This window comes from Pleuronectes platessa, chromosome 16, assembly GCF_947347685.1.
Source record: "Pleuronectes platessa chromosome 16, fPlePla1.1, whole genome shotgun sequence".
NCBI lineage: Eukaryota > Metazoa > Chordata > Actinopteri > Pleuronectiformes > Pleuronectidae > Pleuronectes > Pleuronectes platessa.
Window position 1 is genome coordinate 6,817,240 of NC_070641.1, and position 24,508 is coordinate 6,841,747.

Consider the following 24,508-nt stretch of genomic DNA (forward strand, 5'->3'; position numbering starts at 1 on the left):
TAACAGTAATAACAAAAAAAGATAACCTTATTGTGACACACTCACTTGCCCCTCTGATAAAGAGAAATAATGAAGTATAGAAAACATCAGGCCTTTTATACACAATCCATCATGGGGATTGTAATACTAAACTGTCAGAAAGAGGTCTAAGTTTATCTTAATGGTTATCATCGAGGCTCTAATTTGAAGAACTTCACAACTGACACTGGTTTCAGGTCAGCAGTTGTTGATAAAATCCAAGGGCAGACAGAGACTTTTCAACTCTTAGGTAGTTATTGCTTGCAACAGTCATTTCTGATGGCTTTTGAATGAGTTTAATCCTTCTTATGTTTAATAACATGTAAAACTACAGCATATGTTAATTTGAATGGCTTTTTAATCAAACGTTCAAAAGGGAAATTGGTATGTTTCAAAATAGTTATACTTTTTGTTAAAAGGTAGATATGTTACATTAAAAACACTGATTAGAAATAATTGCTTCCGTAGCTTAGTAATCATTAGCACACACACAAATGTGGTTCATAGTCGCTCTGAATCCTGTCATTTGAAATTGTGATACCATTTTAATTGATGTATACAATATACAGAGGATGTGCATTAATGATTTGAAAACAAACAGAAAACTGCACAAGAAGTCAATATTTGTTGTTTTGAAGCTTTTCAATTAGTATTCAGTTATTTGTGCAATTACACTGACACCTGTTTTCATTCATACCACATTTAGCTGTATTATAAAAAAAACATGAAGAGCAAGGAAAACAAAGCCTTTATGAGAGCAAATGAACCTCACAACATTTTAAAAAGTGGCTATAAAGTTATACTGCATAAACAGGAAATATTGCACATTGAGAAAAAGGCTCTTGGGATGACATCATTATTAATTAAGTGAAAAGAAGGAGCAGAAAGTGTGATCAGCTGAGCCTTGGCAAGGAAAGTTGTATTTGTAGTCTACTAAACCATTAACACCCCTTCTTTTACCCATAGCTATAAAATGCAATTCATTACCTAACAAGCACTCTCCAAAAAAATAAACTATGTACACAACAAGAATTTTGGGGAAAAGATGATCTCTAATTGACATCATTTAATATAAATTAAAGTGTAACATCGAGAAATAAATTATTTAAACTCAAGAGAGATTTGGACGACTTTTCTGATCCCTTCGCTGTCAGTAAATGACAGTTGACAAACAAAAACATGCAACATTGTGTGAGCGCATTTCAACAAATAATTATGTGTTTTGAGACATTGCTTTGCTGCCACAGTTCTGATCACAGATAAACAATTGTATTCAGCTTTTTAAAGTACAGTAGCCATCTAATTATATATCTGAAGAACCAGCAATGTCCCTGATGTTTTTCTTGAACCAAAATGATATTATATTCTGATATTTAGAATTGACGGTGAGAGTCTACAATAAGGAAGATTTCCCTCCTGAACACTGTTTTACACTCTAGAGTTGTTCACAGGTCAAAATCAATTGGACTTTGTTTGTCGTCTTGATATAGGATTTTACCAGGGACGAAAGAGACTTAGTTGACTTGACTAATTTTTGACTCTGAATTAATTTATCTTAACTTGAGGCTTCACCTGGGACTCAATGTTCTTGACTTGGGACTGAATTAATTGGACTCGAGATTTGACGAGGGACTGAAGTAATTTCACATGGAATTTGAAACAGGATTGATTTGGTACTTGGGATTTAATTGTTCTGATTTGGGACTGCATGGCTCTGAATTTCATTGACTGGGGACCTGACCTGTCACCTAATTATCACTAAATTGCATTGACTTGCTAGGACTTGACATAACATGGATTTGAGTTGGGCCTGAACTGTCTTGACTTGGAACTGAATCATCTTACCTTAGGACTACTCAGTTTTCATTTGCCTTGACTTGGGACAAAATCGCCTCACCTTGGGACTGCTCAATTCTGAATTGCCTTGAGTTTGGACTGAACTGTCTTGATAGGGTATCTGATCAAATCTTGAGTTGGGACTTTTTGAGACTTGCTTCAGATCTTCAAATAATGTGTTGCCTCCAGCACCATGATTATCCATCTATTAACTTTGATAATGAAATATTGTGACCATGTAGCTGATAGGGAGTCCGAAAGGGACCCTCTGAGGGACTAGACATAATGAAGACATTCTACCCAACCTGAAAACACTGACTAATATTTAGAATCTGTCCAACCCGGAATGGCCTCGATTACAAGGACACAAGCGGAACCATGAAGACTTCTACTTTCCAAGTCATCTGACTGATAAAATTAAAACAAAAGCACTGCATACAAGCCTGTAAATGTGAAACAAATCTAATTCATGTAATGACAGTAGTTGAGCAAATTTCCAATAAGAATATGATGTTCCTATTTGTACCGATTGTTTTAGTTTTAAGAGTTTTAGACTTCTGCAATTGAATTGAGTCTTTTCGAGGTATACTGTATGTACCGTATCATCTATCGCTGAACAGGCTTTTACTGCTGGTTCTGCTGGTAAATCACAGTCAGGAATGTTGCACAATGAGCTAAGACAAAGAGACGAGACAAAAGCATGATTGTTGCAATTAAGAGCATATGGGATTCGATAAAATAAGGCATTGCTTTAATGAAAACATTTGGACAAACAGTTCACAGTTTTAAATAATGCTTGATTGACTAGCAGTTATGACGTTCTCTTCAGTATTGATTGTTTCAGTCATCACATCGGCACAAAACTACGACTGGACCTATACGCCGCTTAGTTTCCGACACAGATTACCTGATATGTAGAGATGAAGGCAGCTGGCCAATCACAAATAAAGCAGGGTGGGCAGGCGAGAGTCAACACACGGACGCAAAAGTAATGAAGTAAGAAGTAAGAAATTAGGTAAATTCAACAAATCCAACCATAAAAACCAACCATTTTAATCTGTGGATCAACATCTGCAGACTGAAGGTGCCAAACGATAGGAGTGAGAGGATACTTCATACACAACCGCTCTATGCTACAAGCACAGTTAAGAAAGAAAACAAAAATTCCCCTTATACATATTAGAGCCACATATTTCTTTGATATTCGTGGAAATATTTATTTGAGATCTTTGACTTATCTAGAATAAAAAAAAAAAATTATGAATCCATTATAGATTCCAGGTGGGAGAAGAAACACTTAAATAATAAGGCCAAAGGACCAGCTTTTTTCTTTGAATGCTGCTAATATAGCCTATTTACAATCATCTATTGTATGCAACAGAAATAACCTCTGTTTTCACTAATGAGCTGATATGTTCTGGCCATTTTTAAATCAAAGAAGAGAGTAAAACTAAACGAACAAAAGTGAATTCATTAATTGTGCTTTTTAACCCACAAATCCACTCCATCACTGAAATGGGACGATTTTTAGAGGCACCATTTGTAGTGCTTACATGAGTCAATAAGAATCTCTAAAGCTATAACAAGGACTGAAAATACAAATAGTAAATATATTTATATATTTATAAAGTTGATACAATTCCCTTCCAGTCCGATGTCCTCTTTAAAAAATATTTTCTTCACACTGTCACTTGTTTGACATGAAGGATCCCTCTGTGTCAACACTCAAAGCCCTTATGATGCTCTAAGAGAGAAAAGTCTTTGCTAGGGTGGATTCTAGTTACCCCAAAATATGGATGACACAGGAAGCTTGTGCTAAAAAGCAGGAAGTGTTTAATGCAGGAGGCTGTTCTAACGTGATAATTGTCCTCGGTGTGTCAAAGGATTCCTTCTACTTAGTGGTTAAACAGTTACCTCGTTCTTACTGGCAGTGCGGTATGTGTGGTGGTGGCCGGGAATGTACTGTAGGTGGTCCACTGTGTGTGTTCGTCGGGAGGCAAACGCCTGCCTCTTAGACGTGGGCGCTTGGTGGTTGACCGTCAGTGTGTTGTAGGAATCATTAGAGGCACTGGGTTGAGAGTGCATCTTCGCTATCTTATGGCGGTCCATGACCGGCGTGGTTGGCATCAGCATGTCAGCGTGAGACATGGCACGTGACATTGCCTTCTCCCGGAACTTGTCACGCCTCATTGCCGGGGACAGCAAGGGATCCTGGGAAAGGAGGCGGTCCGCTGACAGCAGCTGCTCCTCTGAGAGGTGTCGGCTGCTTCCATATGCAGCGGCTGCCATGACGCCATATGAAGATAAGCCATAGTCTCCGCGTCGCGGTGTCCTGGGAGGAGACAGGACGTGGTCCTGGGACATAGCCCTCTGGACTCTGCGGGGCCGCTGCCTCTGCTGTTGCTGCTGCTGCTGCTGGTGCTGCTGGTGCTGCTGATGTTGCTGATGCTGCTGGTGCTGCTGGTGCTGCTGGTGCTGCTGATGCTGCACAGGATCAGCATTCAGCTTCACCATGTGGGTCGGTCCCCGGCCACCGAAGTCAGGATGATGATGCTTCCTTGTGTAGTACTCCTCCACATCCTTATCAACTAAGAAGTAAGGAAACGGATGTTGTATTAGAATAACTGGTTTTGCTTTAAATAAATAAACACATCCTTGGATTCTTTTAGAGTATGGTTTACATCTGCATAAAATTAGGTGTTTTGTATTCAAGCAATATAATTATTAATTTTTAAATCTCCATCTGAAAGTGCACTCTTGTCTCATTAATGATTCCTATGTTTCCTAGAATAACATTCTATACCGCTCAATAACAATCAACAACAATGATGTTTTGTCGGGCTCCTTGGGGCCATTTATACAAATTTGTTCCATACAAGATGCAATTTGCAGCATGACATCATTTCTGTTCTCATTAACTTGACACGTTTATCTCCACAAATCATTGAAACAAGGACCCTGCAGTAACTCAATATTGCAAAGGTATCGGCAATATTCAAGAACCAATCCTTTGTGAAACGTGATGCTGCCAAGAAACTCTAAATCACCTTTGTGCCTTTGGACTACAAGAGTTGAAAATATTATTTGTTTATGTTTTGTGCCTTTTCTTCCACCATAGAGGACATTAAAGACCCAGATATATCCCATCATGTCCACCGGTAGTCATTATCCTAAAGGTGGAGAGCGGCCATTGGCCAACCTCAGGACTAAAGCCCACCTGCGCCAAAACCATTCATTGAACACAACTAATGGTTTCTCCTGAGGCTTTGCAGATTCCCTCAGTGGAAACTGTCATTATATAAATTGATTCACTACCTGATCAATTGGTGACACTGTCACATCACAGGGATGGTCCCCGTGGACAGAGCACCAGTGTTTGGGTGGATGTTTTCTCTGGCCTGAAGGGTTGCCTTCAGGGTTCTGTTCAAATGAGCTTCAGATAACCTCTAACTGTGCTGTGTATTCTCTGGTGACATAAACCAACTGCCAAAATACTCTTTTTAGTTCTTAAATATTTTAAATAGGTTGAGCACAACAGAGGTTGAATTCTGTTAAAACAGCTTTAAATCCTTTTTGCTCATGAAAAACAGGACGAGGCCTCATTACGGTGCCACAGTCCTCATCAGTCCTCAACAGTTCATGTGTTGTTTAATTCCTCTGCCAGAAAGACGGTCCTCCTCTGGGTTGTGTGTGTCGTAATGGTGAAGTCATTACGGCTGTACTTACCACAGGCAGGGATCACTTGTCTGCAGAGTTCTGTCAACCCTTTATATTTTAAGCAACTCTGATACTCAAGAGAACGCAACCACTGAGACTCTGTGATTGGCTGCTTCAGCTGAGGGGTTGTTACCTCTGCAGTCGTTTATTATTAAGGAACACAGAGGTCGGATAACTATTTTAGTACCATACTTCGTCATATGGGAATTGTTTGTCTGTATGCCCAGGGAGAAGTTTCATGCCTGGATACAGAATGTCACCTCATTGTCCCTCCATGAGGGGTTTCACGTCCACTGCTCTGTGCATTCCTAATGACAGTGGTCCGAGTGCTCTAGTGTCTTCCCCCACAGAATTGGTTTAGATGTGACATTATGGCAGAAAATGTCAACCAAACGCAACCAGAGGCGACAAATGTGCAGACAATTGACAAGCCGTGGCCCGTAGCTCCACTAATAGGTCAAAATCAAGGATCCAGTCACTGTGAGAGATCTGAAGTGATTATACACTCAAGCCCTTTTTGGAAAGAGAAAAACACGTGGCAGAAACATATTATATAAGAGGATCCAAGCCTACGCCTCAGAAAATAGGGTGTAGAGTGGTCAGATTTACCCCAGGTTAGGTGCAGCATTAAAACAAAGGGGAGACTGCATTCTTGTTTGCCTGCTTTTCTTCCTTGTTTCTTTTTTACTTTAAGGGATAGTTCACCCAAAAATGATAATTCACTCATTATCTTCCCACCACTCTGCCAGTGGAGGGGTGGGTAAAGTGTTTGACTCCACAAAACTCTTCTAGAGTGTCAGGGGTAAACAGTGTAGCAGCCGAATCCAATACAACCAAAGATTTTAGTGAACTGTCTTCAAACGTTAAAAACTCCATACGGCTCCTGTGGTGTCATTTAAGTGTCAAATAAGACCTGACATTCATATTCGACTATACACAACGTAATTTACACCATCTTATAAAGCCTAAAAGTCCTCTGATGTCTACCAACGAGCTGCATTGATGAACCTTCGGAAATGTTAACTCAATGTTAAGGATCCAAGGAAGGGAGAGCGTGGCCTAGGGGATAGAGCGGGTGCTCTGCAACAAGAAGGTTGCCAGTTCGAATCCCACTCTATCCCATCTGCATGCCTAAGTGTCCTTGGCAAGATACTGAACCCCTAAATGCCAGACTGATTAGAGTCAGTGCTTTAAACACAATATCCTGACGTTATCATGACAATGTGCAAACATGGAGAGAGAATTGAGGTCACATTAGCAGCAATCAGTATGAACAGCAAATGAAAAAAAGGTTTCAGTTTAGCAAACGATAAAAGCTTATTATAATTACATTAAATAATACACATTTTAAGGGGGAATTGGCTCAAAATGTGTCAGCTACAAATACACAATGTGTTTACCTAGAGGTGCCTCTTGATTTATGCTTTTTATTTACACACACGTTGCGCTGCATACGCTGAAATGACGGATGCATACTGCTTGATCTCACCTCTGCGGCGCTGATAAAACGCAGCACTTTACAATTAACATGTTTGTGAGGGGCGAGCGGGTCCCGAGCGAGCATCGGAGCTGCATACGTAGGAAATTGCTAACATCGGCTAATTAAGCCCCAGCTCCCACTCTGCAAGATTAGATTCAATAGAGCCAGTATATTTATGTGTCAGCCATTGATCGCGGAGGACTGTAATCGTGTAATGCACTTTCACTCGTGGAACTGGTGGAACATCCATTATATAGTGAACTTTGGAGATGTTTGGAGCATGAATGGAGGAAAGCAGCAGTATCGTTTTGTGTTCTATTTTCTTTTTGTTGTTGTTGTTCTTGGGATTAAGACGTGGCTGGTGTTCTGAAAGGGGAGGGAGGAGCTGAACGGGATATTTTAGAGCTGTGTCCTCGATCTTTGCCTTTTCTGTCATCACAGAAGGATGGCTAGAATGGAAGAGGAGTCACACACACACACATACACAATCCTCTAGCATTTAAAGTTTGCAAATAAACTATACTGATTTATTGAAGTCACCATCTTCTCTCCAGATGGTTTAATTAAAACAGCAATCTATTAACTTTCATAGAGGCTCATTTCCAAAGACCGCACTCATGCTCAAACCTTAGCCTTTTTTTCAAGGGACAACTTTTGCCCGCTCATTTGACAAATTCTACTGGTCCTCTGTCTCTAGTGTGAAAAGACTCTTTGTAGTTCAACGTGATTAATCTGTGAGATATTCAATGTGTGTCCAAGGCTCCAGCAAGATAACCTCGAGTTGATCAGCGAGAGAAAAGGCAAATGTGTAAAGGAGGAGTGCTGAATGCACTGAGAGGAGATTGCCCCAATCGCACAACTGGGCCACTAGAAAGGGGCTGAAGCCATATTTAAATAGCTTCCTCCCATGTGCAACTCCTGTTAAGATTCAAGGACAGTAGACACTGCATTGTGCTTCATAGAAATAAAAAAAAAAACACGACACAAAAGACCTGGATCAAGGCCTCTGTAATGTTTCTACTGACATTTTAAACTCAGAAAAGCTTCTGGAGGTTAAAGGAAGCAGTTTCTGACAGAAATGTTTGACTGTAAACAAATCTGTTATATCTTATAACAACATAATACACAGGCAGACATACAGCTTGTTCACACTGTACTGCTTGATTCAGTCAACAGAACCTGAAGGGACATGTAACAGCACCTATTCAGTGTCTGTTTACATGAGCATGATAAAAGAAATATATAGATTAACACTTGGTTCAGTGACTGAAAGGAACTTTACATGCACAGTTGAGAGAAGACCAGCTGCAACAAAAAATACATTGCTCGACAATACAATATAAGAAATGGTCATCAACTATAAATGTTGGATCTCAATCTGAAAAGAACATTTACCTGATTTTACAAGAATTCTCTTACAGTCTTTACTTTGCTATAGACAAGCGATGCTCATCATATGAGCTAACTATAGCAGCATCCACTGTATTGACGTTAAAAAACGTTAAAATTCATTTAAAAATCTGCTAATATGTCCATTAATCCATCCTTAGATTGCTTAAATGCTACAATCGCAGTGAAACTAACTAACTTTAGTACAACTAAAATCGTCTGACCAAAGAGTCCAGGCTCCAGGCTGTGTCAGGAATAAGTTCCAAGATAAACCTTGTTTTCATCCCTCCCTGCTCTATGGCGTCTTGAGGCTTCACGCTTAAATAAATAAAAACTTGAATGAAAAAAAAAAGAAAAGAATCTTAGGCAGGCATGCGCTCGTCATGAGGTTGAAATGGCAGCATCAACTCCATCATCGAGCTGAAAATGTCACAGCAGAGATAATGAACTGTAGCATCACTGAGACAAGAAAGCACCATCCTGTCGGAGTAAAAGAGCCATTCAGCCTGGAAAAAATTGTCTGTTAATATGTCATTAAGAGACATTAGCAACATGACATGGGCCGCAGATGGAGCCAAATTACATGCCAATTAGTTGTCAGTCGATGGGCCAATAGCTCATGGGAATGAGTATGGAGGCTCCAGCAAGTTGTCGGGCATTTTAAGAAGCCCTCAAAAAGGTGAAAAGATCAGGTGCCACACATCTGGAGATACTTATCATGTTGCACATGTCTTTAATGAACATTCAGACACTTCATCGGGCCAGACCCGGTGAATGCGACGACCCTTGAATGCGCGGGGGCATGAGGGTGACGTCATTCCCCGTCTCTTTTTTTTTCCTCAACTGCATCGAGCAAATACGGCGATGGAGGATGAACTGGCAGACCACCTACTTAATCTGTGCAGAGAGGAGGAGTATTTACTTAAGTCAGGCTTGAGGGCTAGCTCGTAGGAGGGCGGCAGATGGCTGAGGTTCTGGAAGGATCTGGAGAGGGACACGTCGTAGGGCTCTGTGGCTGAGGTCAGGATGTTGTTCATCCGCTGGGGTCTTTCTACAGGCGACAGAGGAGGAAGCGGTGCAGTGCAGTCAGTAGACAGTCAGGCAGAAACGGGAGGGGGGGCGGAGCGGCAGCTTGAAGGTGACCTGAACTTACACACCGGCTGATGGATGAACTGGAGGTCAGTTTTTATGAATCTGACTCGGAAGGCCTGCCTGCGTTTCCTGGGGGCGTGCAGCACAATGTTGCAGTGGTTTTGTTTGGACCAAAATAAATTGGATTGGATATAAAAACTATGACTAGATATAGGGAACTACTTTAAATTGTTTGTGTTTACTCCTAGAGGTATTTTTCGAACAAATATGAAAAATACCCAATGCACAGGTTGTGTTAGTGGTTTGTATCCCAATAATAAGGGCTTGTTTTTTCATATATTTGTTTTTATGATCATTAATTAATCCAGAAAAGCTAAATCATATACGTAATATAATAACTCATTTACTATGACAATAAGAAAAAGCAACTTTCACGTTCAATTTGCATAAATTTGCATCAACTTTCATCGTTACCTGTATGTACCTGCCTCTTGAAGCCTTCACAATTTTTTTAATATTTTTTAAAATGTAGTTTTTTACATGTCCAGATGACCAGGTGGTGGAACATCCACCACCTGGTTTGATCCCAACAGCTGTTGTGCTTTGGGACGTATACAAGCTGGGCTCTCTGAGACCTGTCGCTACACTCAGGTATTTTCTTTGGGCACATCCATATGTGTGTGTTGACAAAGCTTGAGCGTAGACTAATGACTAAAATGACGAACTGCTGTATTAGGCTGAACTGATGAATTCCAGCAAATTATTTTGTCTGATTCAAAGTGTTGCTTTACTGCAGCAAAATGTCTTCATCGGTTCATTTTGAGTTATCGCTGATATGGCCCCATTAACGCTGCCTGCACTGCGTGGAGCTCCTGTGGCTTCAGTATTCGGGACGCCCCGTCATGGGTCAACGGGCACAGTGGGTGGGGAGGGGTGCGATACGGGCAGGGACTCTGGGTTTAAAAATAGGTCTGGGCGACTATACTGCAGCAAGGAGGACAGGGACACACAACACCAAGGAACATATGGTGTAGAGGGGAAATTTTCAATGTCTGAAGAAGTGTGGGTGTGGGGTGGAGGGGATGGAGGGGGGGGCGTGGGGAGGATAAAGCTGGTTAGAGGAGTGAAGGGGGCAAAAAAAACTTCATGTGCAAAGAAAAGATTTTGAGATCGGAGTAAAGGTCATGGATTATAATGCAGAGGCGTGAAGTTTGGAGACTGCGTAAAATAGACAAGCGCTTACAAAAAAAAAAAAAAAAGAGGAGAGAGGAGAATAAAAAATGACCTCCAGTGTGCGGGTAAGAATTTGGATCTCTACATGATATGTGTGGTAGAAAAGATGAAGCAAACAAATACACATAAACACCATGTGCATGTGTATCACTTACCGTATCTCATTTGTCGGTGGGCTAACAAATCCAAGTGAGAAAAAAAGGATCAATCACAATCAACGTGCACAGTTTTTAACCGAGTCTCCCATAGCAGAGGTCGGCCTTATTCAGAGCCAATACTGCAAAAAATAATGCTGCCCAGGTTTGATGCAAACTCCAAACCGGCAACTCTTGAATTATACAGCTACGATCCTCGTCAGAAACTAAATACACTTCAAAAGCCAAAGCCTGAAGAGTTTTATTTGGCACTGAAAGCACTTTTGAAACCCATTTTCCCAGTAAAGACCGCCCTGCTTAAGAGACAGCGTTCCATTAATGGTGGAAAACGATGTACTGTGATCCAGTGAGTGTCTCTCATCTTTAACTTGGGAGACACTGACACCAAACATCTGCCGCTGCAGTTTTTAGAAGAGCAGAGAGGGGATTTATGTAACAAACAATGCCTGATTCCCTCTTTAATTACACTGTGTTTCATTTCATTGCCGTTTAGTTGCAGGACCATTCAGTAATTCCACAGTGAACGCTGCTCCTCTTTCAGGGGAAATCGCATTCAGAGAAATACATAGGACGCGGTAGCAGTAATTTGGTTTTCAATAACTTCAGCAAACTGCTCAGATGATCCTTTGATTATCCTGCACTTTTTGCTTTTCATTTTCTCTCCAGACTCCTTTATCGTTCTCTCGGATTTTAATTTCCCCGGGAGAGATATACTTTTGTCCTTGAAAATGGAAATAGTCTGCCCGAAAGATCTGTCTGGCTTTCTTTCGTTTAGAGACAGATAACAATGCATATCATTTTAACAAGTCAAGTCAGGTCGACGGCAACCGTCAGGTCTTTCCTTAACGTTCAGAGAAGTTGAAAGGACGGAAAGATTTGTCTGGATACTTTGCTGGCGAGCCTTACAAATGTGTATTCTCATTTTCAAGCATGGTGAATTGTGGAGACACATGCAATGTCACATCCCATGTTAAGGACAACACAGCATGACAGTTCTTCTTACCTAGTTTAGGTGTGAGCGCTGTCAGATCCAGGTGGCTGTGCTGATAGTCGTGGTGGTGGTTTCCTATTGTGAGAAGAGCACAGAGAGAGTTACCACTGGATTTCAACAAAGTGTGTTCAACTCACAGGAATGTGTTAGGTTCCTGTGCATGAAGGGTCACGTTAAAGGGTCACTTCAATCAAAACCATTTTTTAAAAGATAGATCTTCCCTTTTGACCTTTTTGTTATCAAGTGGTCAGTTTAAATTGGTTTTGCACAGTATTTGAGATATTTCTCCACAAACCCCAAAACGATGCGGGTGACATTTACATTTTAAAACAGCACAGCATAACGCAATCTACGGTTTAATCCAGTTACTCTTCCAGCAAAAATTGGAAGCTCACAGTCAAGCAACAGTAAACAGATTAAGAATCAAGTGCAGGACCTCGCCTGAAAGTTACAACTTAATACCCAACACAAACTCCTCAGACCATGCCTGCGAGGGATTTCCCTTGCTTCCTCAATGACTTCAGATCAGCTCCATAAAAATTCAGACTTTAAAGAAGACAAATTCTCTTCATATCCAGGTTGATGGTTATAATTTGGGTTATTACCTAAAAAGGTTCAGATGCTCTCATGAAAACACATCACTTTTCTTATATTGTCCATTGCTGGAGCTCCTCCATTCAGCCTATGTCTGGAACTCCCGTCAATTTTTCAGCTCCTGTCTCTTTAAGTCCCCCTTCCAGATGATTGGTCAGCTCACTGAGTTATGAGTGGGCAACTGCTTCGAGCACATGTAGGAAACTTCAGCTTCTGTTCCCACTTAACCTGGGTTGGCTAGGGGGCGTGTCAGACTAGCCGCTGGCCGTGCCTTAGGCAAATGTGTGGAATCTTGTCAGGTGACATCCTAATTCCATGGAAGTTTTGGAATGGACGACACATCACAGCTTCAGGAGCAGTGTTTTCTGTGGGGTGGACTTTCTGCTTCTTAACTTTGCAGACCTTTTAGATACCTAAAAACCTATATAACACACTAGAGGAAACACACACTGCAATATACTGTATATATATATATATTTCTCCCTTAGTACATTTAAATTGGCCATATGTGGGTAAATACTCGTTGTCTTGCCTTAATCATATTAAAAAAACCTCACTCTCTTGTTGGGATCAGCACAATAAGCTCTGCAGCAATTGTCTCCATCATTGATCAGGTGGAGTTTCCATCAGCATCATTCAGTGTCCGCTGCATCCCCAGATATGAAGCTTTGATTTGTTCCGTGCGTCTCCAGCAAACATTAAACTGTCACTGCTCAGTTGCGGCTCTGTGAGTGCTTCGTCAATCTGACGGAATCCACAGTGAAGCTCTGCTTTGCCAAAATGATTGATTACAGCCTCTTTATGAAAAAAGGAGCCACGGAACATGGCTCCACCTCACGGTGATCCATCTTCCCTGTAAGTGACTCATTTGATGTTGCACTAACATCGTTACGTGTTGTTTGAGCGGTCAGAGAACAAACCAGATTCCATCGCCGAGCAGCCAGGGGAGTTCAAATAATTTCAGAGAGGAAAATATTGCCTTTATTCAATTAGATCAGCTGCTTCTGAAAGCAGAGCATACAAAGCGTGGATATATGATGGTTGCACCTTATTTGCATTTTAATATGTTCATCTATCTTCCTGTAAGAGAGCTAATGACGATAAAAACCAAACTCTCATAGCTTTAAACAATGTGTATGAGCTCTTTAGCTTTGGACTGACAACAGGGGGGTGGGGTTCTGCTTTTGATAAAGATCACTGATTGTATTTCAATGATGTTGCTTCCTCAGTGGATGGATCTGACATTTCTGCCTGTTGCTAAAACACTCTGCTATGAAGTCGAAATGAAAGTGGTTATGTCACCAAATAAATAACCTTTTTCATCAGTGAATTTCAATGCATTTCGTACATTAAAATGTTGCAGATGGTTCAAAAGTTTATCACCGAGCAAGGACATTTTTCCTTTGCTGTAATCCCCCATTCTGGCCTTAAATGTGTACTATCCAATTTTATCTTATATTTCAATGTTATTGCTCTTGTGCAGCATCCCAGGCAGTAAATTCAGCACACAAAAAAGTAATAATATGTAATTTGTTTACGAGGAATGTGCATTTCAAAGCAAAGTCTGGTCCGGGCACACGATGATGCAGCCAGGCACGATTCAGCCCGGGGACAGTGAGCAATCACACAACACAAAACCGTCAGAGGAAAAACATTCAAGACACAAATACACTTATTTCTGAGGCTGGAGTGTTGACTCGAGTGGAACCCGAATGCTGCAGCGAGTAGCCTGAAAATTTGACGTTCCCTCCTCGAGCAAACCGCAGCAATCTGACAACAACTTAAGGACCCGCGCACCACGGCCTCGAGGAGTGTTTGGTCAGAGGGCCATCTGACGCACATACACTGCTCTGTCTTCTCATACGCACCAAGGAGGGAGAACCACACCGATGAACTGAGACGGGGCCAGCGTGCATAACTGAAATCACTTTCAGTACCTCCGAACACACAAGAGCAGGAAGATAGGTGATGTTGGTACATGAGGCCATCTTTGCAACAACCATGGATCGATGGTGTTTTATGAATTTTGTCACTTCTCTATTGTTTTTGCTATTTCACCTGCTCAAAAATCCATTATATGCAGAACATGTACCGTTATATATATATACAAAATACATAAATGTATGAGGACACCCGAACATGTGAATATATTTCATTATGACGTTAACTGTGATTATTCTGCTGCCGTAACAGCCTCCATTCCTCTGGTCTTAATATTTGTATATGATGGAAACTGGTTGCGAGGATTTTTCCCATTCAGCTACAAGAGCTTTGATGATGTCCAACCAATGACTGAAAATAAAGATGGACGACATGTCTCCTCCCCCCCACCGCACCAAAATGAAATAGCCAAGCAGCGGTATCTTGTGCTGTTTACGTCATTTGGAGCCAGAGTCTGTGCAGTTGTGATTGTGAGCTGGAGCTGTAGTATTGAGCTCCTGCCAAGACACACATCTGACCAATCACAAGACAGGCTCAGCTGTTGATCGTGACTTCTCTCATTGTTTTTATATCATCAAATAACTAATTATTACCCCCAGAAAATCAACAAAAAAATCAACTACTACTACTACTTTGATGTTTTAGTTTGCACCATGTCCCATCTGCTAGCATGAAGGAGGCAAGATGTTGTCCATCATTATAAAAAGTCCTTGAGTCCTTTGCAGTATATTTTTTATCTGACATTTTACTTGTACATTGTCTGTTTCACGTAAATCTGACTAACTGTGCAAGCAGATTACAAAACCCCTGACCAAAACATCAAGGTCAATTCATCACTGACCAAGTTATATATCTATGCATCTTATTCTGTATAAACCAATGAATGTAAATGAACATGGATGATGCATCTCCACCTTCTTCCACTGATGGGAAATGAAGCCAAAATATTCTGGATATGAAAACTGCCATCTTGCACCTGTTACGTCATTTAGAGCAAGAGTCTGAGTGACAGTGATGAGCAATGGAACCGTGGCAACCTAAATGACAGGAACCATCTTTGAGACAAAAATATTTAATGTGCATTTTGACATTTTAGATGGTCCATGTCTCATCTGCTAACATGGATGAGGCGAATAATTTAATACAGATTGATAAAAATACTCAAATCATTGTGCAGCGCTGCATCACCTGTACATCACAAGGACTTTAGGGGATTTCCTCCTCTTCTCCTACATATCAGTTGATTCTTTCACACTGAGGCGCTGACATGCTGAATCCCTCTGACACAGAGTTCGCACCATGTGAAGTATCTGGAGGAGAACACACCTGCTAAGTGTTAATACATAATGCAGCAGCTCTCGCTGACAGCCAAGCATGTGTCTTGTCGATTTGTGACTCTGTCACAAACGAATCAAATGCTTCCAGGTTCCAGTGGGTGGACAGAGGGGATCCCACTGTGACCCAGATCCATTTTAAATGCCTCGCTCCAGGGAAGCTGAGGGACAGACGCCGGGTACGGAGAGAGAGCCCGTGCTATGTCATTAGCCTGGCAGAGTGTGAAGCACCTGGTGGGAGAGATCACCCTGTCTTGTCCTTGTGCATATGAAAGTGTGATGGAAAGTCACACAGAAAGGGGGAGCATGCAGCCATTTTGTGTCTTCACCTTCGAAACACTCCGGACTTTAATCTCTAATGGATCTGTGACAAGCATTTAACCCCAGTGGAGAATTTTGCAACCGGAAAGAATAAGGGACATTTCCAAACTGATTATCAGAACAAATCACATTGTTATCTCTCTGAATATACAGAGCAGCTGGCAACTGTTGCAATTCATCGTCATTACATAGAAGTGACGCTTCACCCAAATCCTTTTGCTTTCAGTATCAAATAGGCCCATTTGAACAAATAGTCTCTAAAAGGGTTTGAGCTCCAGGGACAAAAAATCATTATGTGCTCAGGGAATTAACGTTGCTTTGAAGCATTTATTTTTGAACTCCCACTGGTTCTCCAGTACAGTGAGGATAACACACATTAGACCGATGTGAACTGGTTAAAATGTAAATCTAAAGATGTATATCGACAATGAAATAGTCCCATAGATTTCAATTGCAGCTGTTATAACAGGTCTGTAAAAAGAAAAGCTATGAGGAGCTGATGTCACATTAAACTTCACGTTCTGACGCCTGAACTTTGATATCACATTCGTTACGTTTTCATATGTTCACCTCTTTATTTGAAACTTTGGCCAAGTTCAACACAACAATATAATGTTTAATAATTAAAACATACTCAGGTTGATCATTTTAATTTGGCCTAATGTTCAGAAAACACATCACCTTCCTCAAACTGCCCATTAGTGCAGCTCCTCTTTTCAAGACCTCTCTGCAACACTTGGTTTTATCTCCTGTCCTTTAAAGAACCCACCTCTGACAAAGCTCTGTTGCGATTGGTCAATTTCTTCCAGCGCATGTAGGAAATGTTGTTCTTTTTCGCAGACCTTAGCTTTGTCTCAGTTCAGGGCTGAATCCTTCGGAGGCTCCATTTGAAGACCGATTGCGTCACGACAGCACAACTAGGCTGTCGAAGGCTCCGACATTGCGTCATCCCAGAGAAACAAAGGCTCCATTAGGTGGATCCCACTTGGCCCAGCATATCCCAGGATTCATTGCACCCTTAGTGACAAACGCAGGCAAGTGATGGGAGCATCCAACCAAACAGCTAATGGTACACATGTCAAAAAACCAGGCATGGAAACTTTCTAACTACAACTCTCGCTCAGCAACAAGCGAGGGCTTAATAAGCTGGTCCTGCCCATCACAGAAAGCCTCTATACCAGACCGTCTCATTTCGGTTTCGGCCTTTGCCGTCTACGCTGCTGACAAAGGAGGCGGTCATCGTTGGCCGCGTAGAATGTTTCCTGCAAAGTCTGCAGCTCCTGACTTGAGACACAGCTTCTGGATATATTGTGCAAATGTGTGCTGATACAATACAGTACAATACAAGTTTATAAATCACGAAGACAGTTTGATTAAGGGCAAGAAAAAGAAGACGATAAAAAGATACAGACACACACGTCCACACAAATGGTAACACAATAAAAGAGCTATTCAGCTTGTTTTGAGCTAAAAGTGGGATTTCTTTACGGTCAAAATAAATAAATAAATATCAATAAAAGAAATGTATTAATATATTATTAAATTGTCACATGACAGCACATTAATACAGAAGTATCAGTCAAATGTCTGAGGTGTTTCAGGAGCTTCAGTGGTTTATGAAGAAGAGTTCCCTTTACCACAAGCTTTGTGCATTTAACTTTGCAGAACTTTTACAGTCACAAAAAGCCCATAGAACACACTTGAGGAGAGAAAAACCTGAAATTGCATCATTGGTCTCCTTTATTATCGGCCGGTTTATTTGTGATGACTTGTGTTTTGTCTCAGCATTCTCTCCTGTCCTCTCTTTAATGAAACACACCAGAGCATTTTAAGTCTCCCCACCCTGGAATTAAAAAATTAAACTGCACATCCCCTGTAGCATTTTCCACTTTGTGCACTCAAGGCAATTATAGTATTTGTCTCTGTACATGAATGAATATTAATTCTGTTTACAAGTGAGCCATGTCCTGTAAATCCTGAGCATTTTTTTTTTTTTGATAATAACGTTTTTACCAGTCTTTTCCCCTGCTGATAACAAGTCAGTTCATTTTCCATTTCAAAAGCTGCAGCTGTGAAAGAAACACGTCCCTCTATCCTGATTATTTCATTGTTAAAAAAAAAAGAAGGTTCCTCAGCACAGGGTCAGGCGTGTGCAGCAGAGAGCCCTGATCCACTCTCTCAGCCGGGCCCATGCGGTGTCATGAGCTTGACCGACGGCGTCTCGGGGAGCGCGGCTTCCTCGGAGTCTGTGAATTACTAACAAGGATAAGCACAGATTTATCTGATGTCTTCCTCGATATGTCAGAAGTAACATCATACAAAGCTGCCGTTATCCTTGCTGTGGAATAAGGGACTCCGTGAATCAAGAGGATGAAAACTGAGGCAGCCGAGTTACCAGCCGGGGCGGGGTCTTCACAGTCAACCAAACTGCTGCTGCATCACACCACAGTGTTTTACAACAGCCTTGGATGGATGATACCACTTCTTTGCTCCTGCTGTGATACTGAATTATCCAAGATGAGGGAACATAAACTCAATGCTGCACATAAATGTATGAGGACACTGCTCCCGTGTGTGATGTTTTGACATGTGATTCATGAGGATTAATGGTAAACAGACACAGCATTTATACAGCACTTTTCTAGTTTAATGACCACTCACAGCAAAGCGGTTGCATGAGGGGGCGATTTAGGATTCAGTGTCTTGCCCAAGGACACACGTGGACTGGACGTGACAGGAATCAAACCCTACAACAAGTAGATAACCCGCTTAACCTCCTGAGCCCGATTATCTCATATAACAGCCTCAGCATTGGTGAGATCCGACACGGATGTTCCGGCACTGATGAAGGATCAGAGTGAAAAGCTGAAGATGAAATAACGTCCGGAACATTGGAGAAAAACCTGCACCGTGACAAGAATCTGCTCGATTTGAAAAACATAACAGAGAGGGACACAAACAGTTTGACTCATTAAGAAGAATCATAATGTTACATGTACTGTGCTATTGTGTTTGTCAATATCCCCATTGACCAAGTCGGTTTGATGAATCATAGTTTTCTCGGTGAGAACGTGTCGGCACAGAGCTCTGACCTCAAACTCAGACAAACACACATTTTGACTGAAAATTGCACTTCATGAAAAGCATCTGCAAGAGAGTGCCTTCAATGTGGATGTGGTGAGTAAGGAACCTGCCAAGTGAACCAATAAAATATTTTATATTCCAAAGGCTGCCAAAACCCTTATCGGCGGTTTACAATATTAGGTGGAAGGATCATATTTATCCTTATTTATTATCATGATGTCAACAGTTTCCCTCCCACTCTCTAAAACTCACAAGGAAACTGCAGAATCAGGCAGCCAGTGATCGTGGGACAGGTTAAATGTGAGCACAGAGCAGCGCAGCTTCTGACCTTGTCACTCCTCATGAGTAAACACCAACCTCATGACAGCCTCTCTCCCCAGGGGAAGGTATAGACTCAGAGGTGGATGCTGGAGTGGAGGTGGCATGAAAAACAACGAAGTGACAGTTGGTGTTTGCAGAGAGGAGCGGGACGGCGGACTGGCGTTGACTTCCTGAACTCGCAGACTTCACCTCATTAACGCAAACAAGAGATGTCTGCACGCACGTATTTCAAAATGCCGTGTTGACAGTTTCAATGTCTCTGCTGGGTGAGCAACTCTTTGTTTTGACATTGGCACTCATGCAACTGCTTCATCTGAACAACATCTGTCTAATGCCTGGGCAGCACTGGGTTTATGATGAGCACCGGTGATCGGTTATGTCACAAGGGAGTGGGCTACGTGAGGTTTCTGGTTGGACTGTTTCCTTGAATAAATTGACCTATGTTTTCCATTAAATGCCAGGACTGCACCGTATGAAGCTGTGCATCTTCTGGTCCCTGCAAATACTTCACAATAAAAGCCTTGTTAAGCAAATGAATGGATTAATTTAATAAGAATACTACAGTACTTTTTTGGGGGTAGAGGAAGTGTTGCAAATCGTTATGTTTGTGACATAAACAGACACATTAAACACTGAAACTGTGGCGAAAGATATCATAATATATTTAATAATATAATAATTTAAGGCAGTGTTCATGTCGAGTAAACAAGTAAAAAAAAACGTTGGTGTCAGACTCCAACTCAGAAACTTTCCAACACTGATATTTATAAAACTACACATGTCAACAAACCGTTTGACAAATGGTTGCAAATGCACAACCTCTGATACTATTTACATCAAAATAAAATCGAATATTGACACTCCTACAAACAATTCAGCTGACAGTGGAGCTGTTGCCTCATCACTTGGTGATGATGTACAACAAATCAGTTTATCTCTGAGTGGAAGCTTAGCACTACAGACAAATCCTAATCCTAGAGATGAAATAAAGAGTTTTTCATTTAAAAGACAAAAACAAGTCAAAGCAAAAATCAATGCATTCATTATTTCTTTTAGTCCCTAAAACAAAGCACGTAGACATTTTTTAATCATATTTATCCTTCTAAAGAATAAAATGGCTACATTGATGTAACTGCAGAACATGAGTTCTTCTCAGGAGGATATGAGGCTGCATTCATTGCAGTAAATGCCTGCATGTCCAGCTGATTACTTTATTGGGGTCACCCTTTTTGTGTATTTTCTATGATAAAAAGATACACTAAAAAATGATGTATGGGTGGATAAGATATTGATCAACAGTCCAAGCAAGCAAGTAAAATAAAACATACCTGCTTTTTATGAGCTGTCACGACTATATTTATTGCTTGTCCATTAAAATATCTAATAACAAGCGCTTGAAGACTAATTAATAACGACAAATAATGACTACTAAAGTAAACACATCAGCCATGGACCTCACTGACGCTCCTGTGACTCAGTGGCAGCAGGTCCCTGCAGCCAGGTTCCACAATGTGGTGTTAAGCTACAGAGCAGCAGCATGAAGGCTGTTACAGCAGCAGCTTCATGCCCCCTGGTTCTGAAATTGCATGCGTTTACTTTCTGAGTGCCTTATAGATATATAGTGAACTCATTAAAGAAAACTTTTCTTTTATTGTTGAACTTTTTTGGCAACCAGAAGTGTGTTTGCACTTAGAGAACATTTACAGTGAAGAGCTCTCTACTGGAGGGAGTTTAATGATGAAGCTTTGATGGTTCAAAGCTTAAGAAGCAGCGTTTATCGAGGCTCACTGCACAGAAAAAGAAGACAATAAATGGTGAGGGTAACGCACAGCATTTTAAGACTATGTTTGGTGTAAAGGGAAGCAGACTATTCCAAAAGTGAATTATCCAGTGGGTTATTCTCCATAATTACGCTCCGTGTTTTCCTGTAATCACGTCGGTAGTTTGCTACAAAGCAACTGTTGATAAGCAGGCTGATGAAACGATTAAACGAAGGAGAGGAGACAGGCTTTGGGAAAATGGCACAAACTGGAAAATTACAACCGAGATCTTTTAATGACTTTGCAATTATGAGCCCAACTTGGCTGCTAGCTGGCATTTAACGACCAGCGCGTGCAGAATGCTAAATCTGAACGTTCACATCCTTTCGCTTCAGTGTTGAGGAAGCGTCTCCGGTTGAGACTCGGCTAATTTGAGTTCACACTTTGATCAGACACAACTGTGGGCTCATGTTAAATTCATAACGGGCTGGGAATTCAGGCGACTGAGTAATGCTCTTTGTTAAGCTGCTGTTGTGCAGAGACACACCTCGGAGAAGGAGGAAACAAGTGGCTGTGTACAGGCCAGATCATCCCTGAATTGTGTATTTGTCCCTTTCTCTTCCCTTATTTTAGTCCCATCTATATGTCGGTGTGGTTCAGACACCGTTCCCTCTCTCCTTTCTCCCCAAAGACAGGGACAGGAGACCTGAGGTGACTGGCTCGGCGTGACACAAGACGACTTCCCATGAGGCCCGAAGCCGAGGATCTCTGTTTCTCCCGTATTGATTAGGGATTGTGTGTCACAGCTCCTGGGCGCGTCATGCACTACCGAGACGCTTTTTCCAGTCAAGAGAAGACAGCGCCCGTTGTCTTCACCGCTCCCTTCAGGCTGACCTTGTGACTTCTTGTCAGAAATAAGAAATATCAAAGTCCCGAGCTCTCCGGAGCGCGCAGAGGGATAGATGACCATTGAGGGACAAGGAATGAAAACAAAGATCAGCTCATGAAATACACTCTGTCCAGAGCTTTAGTTAACAATGAAGATGTCAAGGTCACGTCCTCATCCTGGAGGGAGTTTAGGACGTCCAATTAAAAACCTAGTGAACATTTGGGGTTTTATGAGCTGATTCCAGTGTTTTCTTTTCACTGAATATTGATATAATTATATAATACTGTGTACACTTTAACTCCTGGCTGTTCGGAGAAAGGAGATTTCCCTACAGAGACTGTGTTTTTAATATAGAAAGACATGTAGTGTACATACTAGACAACAAATTAAGTAAAATAAGCATTAGTGAGAATATTAGTATTGCTGATGTGCTTCGAACATGAATCTTTCATAAAAGATTGTTGTTTGTTGAAATAGTGACATTTAAAGCTCCTGTTTGTGATAACAACAAACATAACAATGTTGTGTCATTCATCCCTGAAAGTAATATGATCTGTGAGCAACACTTTTCACAGGAATTCCATTTATTGTTTAATTATACAAAATGACCGATTGGTTCAGTTCAGCTGTTCCATCTTCAGCGGTTCTATCTTCCTAGTCTATACCATAAGCTTTAAATAGAGGGAAGCCGCGGTATCAAGGTCCTCCCATTACATGCATTCGACCAAGCGTGAGTCAGTCTCAGCTGTCAATCCTGATGTTACACCTCGGTTTTACATCATCAATCAACTAAGTATAACGAGACTCATCAGAAACCGTGTCCCCTTCAATAAATGCTAATTTACGCTCAGTATGAGATGCTCATGCAGAAGCGGAGGGAGCCTTCTGTCCACGCTCTGTTCATCTCATCCCTTTGAGGAAAGACTTTGCGAGTTGTCAAATTACAGGGGAGCCAGTCTGCATTAAAAGCTGACTTTGTTGCCCTTTGCAGATGTGTGAGCTCCCTGTCCTCTCCTCCAGCGGCTGACCTGAGCCTCGTGTTCCGGCAGGAAAAAAACAAAAGAAACGGCATCAGTGTCTCCGACCGTTTTACCGACTCCTCCGAGAATCTTTTACCAGGAAGCGTTTCAGTAAGTGGGTGTTATTTTACAGCCGCTTCCATCAGTGGAGCGTTTCTTGGCTCGGTGCTGCGTGTCTTTGAGTGGCTTTGTCCCCTTCACACTTCTGCCACTTTCACAGAACTCGAGCAGCAAACGCCCCTTTTCCCCCCCCCCCCCCCCCGTCTCAAGAGTGTGATGATTAGAACCGATAATTACATCTATTTACATATAAATGTGATTGATACTTGCTTATACTGCTTCCTTAAGCCGCTGCATGAGCCATCTGCTGCTGATCTTGTTATGAACCATCCTCAATATTTGGATCCTCCGTCTGAAGTTACCTAATTAAATGATCATTCGCGACAAGCAAACAATTCCGGATGATGATGCTAATTAACGGCTGAACACTGAGGTGGCTCGCATTGAGAGACGCCACGATTGCATTCGTCTAATGGTGTTTATTGTGAGACTTGTGATTAATACTGCTTCATTAGGAGTCGGAGAAAGATTCGTTTTTTTTTCCAACGGAAGCAGAGACAAAGCGGCTGCAGCGCTGCAATCCCTCAGGCAGGCCGCGGGGCCTAATTGCCTTCATCCACAGTAGTGACCGCCCTCATAACAATCTCAGATGAACACTTGAGTGATAATGCCACAACTCGTTAACATTTCAGTGCAGCGGGACTTTTCAAAATGTCAAGATGAACCCAAATGGATTCAAAATGGGACGACCTTTTTTAAATAGATGCCACACACCCCATTTTTATAACAACTATCAACAATTTCTTGATTGTGTATTCATAAGCTGGTGACATAATCGAGTGTGTGATCCTTCTGCCTGCTGTTGTGTGTGAGATCGACCCCGCCCGAGGCCCCTGCACGCATGTGTTCAGAACATTTTCTCACCCTGTGCAGCCTTGTGTCAAACATGCCCTCTAGTCAGGCTGCGCCTCAACAGGTACACAGTCAGACTGCTTATTAAAAGGTTGGCTTCAAGCCCCAGGAGCCTCTGGGCTCTTCTGCTCTGCCAACATGCCTCCAGCTTGACAATGAGCTGCAGGTGTAAAGTGTTTGCCAAAGGTGTGGCTGCAGGTTTGACCACTGTATCACAATGCTCCTGTAACAATCCTGGAGTTTAGGGGACTGCTACTCATACTCCACGTTGTTGAGTATCCTGGTTCAGCATGACCGATGTCACAGCAATGATATCAGTATACACATTTACTTGTTATTGGTCAAAATCGGAGGTCCAACGT

At 41.6% G+C, this 24,508-nt stretch overlaps 1 protein-coding gene across 2 annotated transcripts in view; it reads right to left on the minus strand.

Moving 5' to 3' along the window:
- Positions 1 to 551: 551 nt before the first annotated feature.
- LOC128458679 (protein shisa-6) overlaps positions 552 to 24,508 on the minus strand; it is a 71,876-nt gene continuing 47,919 nt past the window's right edge. The window contains exons 5-8 of one of the 2 annotated variants that reach the window (XM_053443601.1): positions 11,924 to 11,986; positions 10,921 to 10,941; positions 9,333 to 9,491; positions 552 to 4,442 (exon numbers count right to left, since the gene is read on the minus strand). In XM_053443601.1, coding sequence (XP_053299576.1) covers positions 3,757 to 4,442; positions 9,333 to 9,491; positions 10,921 to 10,941; positions 11,924 to 11,986 — 929 coding nt within the window. In that variant the 3' untranslated portion in view covers positions 552 to 3,756. Of the gene's footprint in view, positions 4,443 to 9,332; positions 9,492 to 10,920; positions 11,187 to 11,923; positions 11,987 to 24,508 lie in introns of those variants that run through there. The other variant, XR_008342047.1, reaches the window with a different exon arrangement.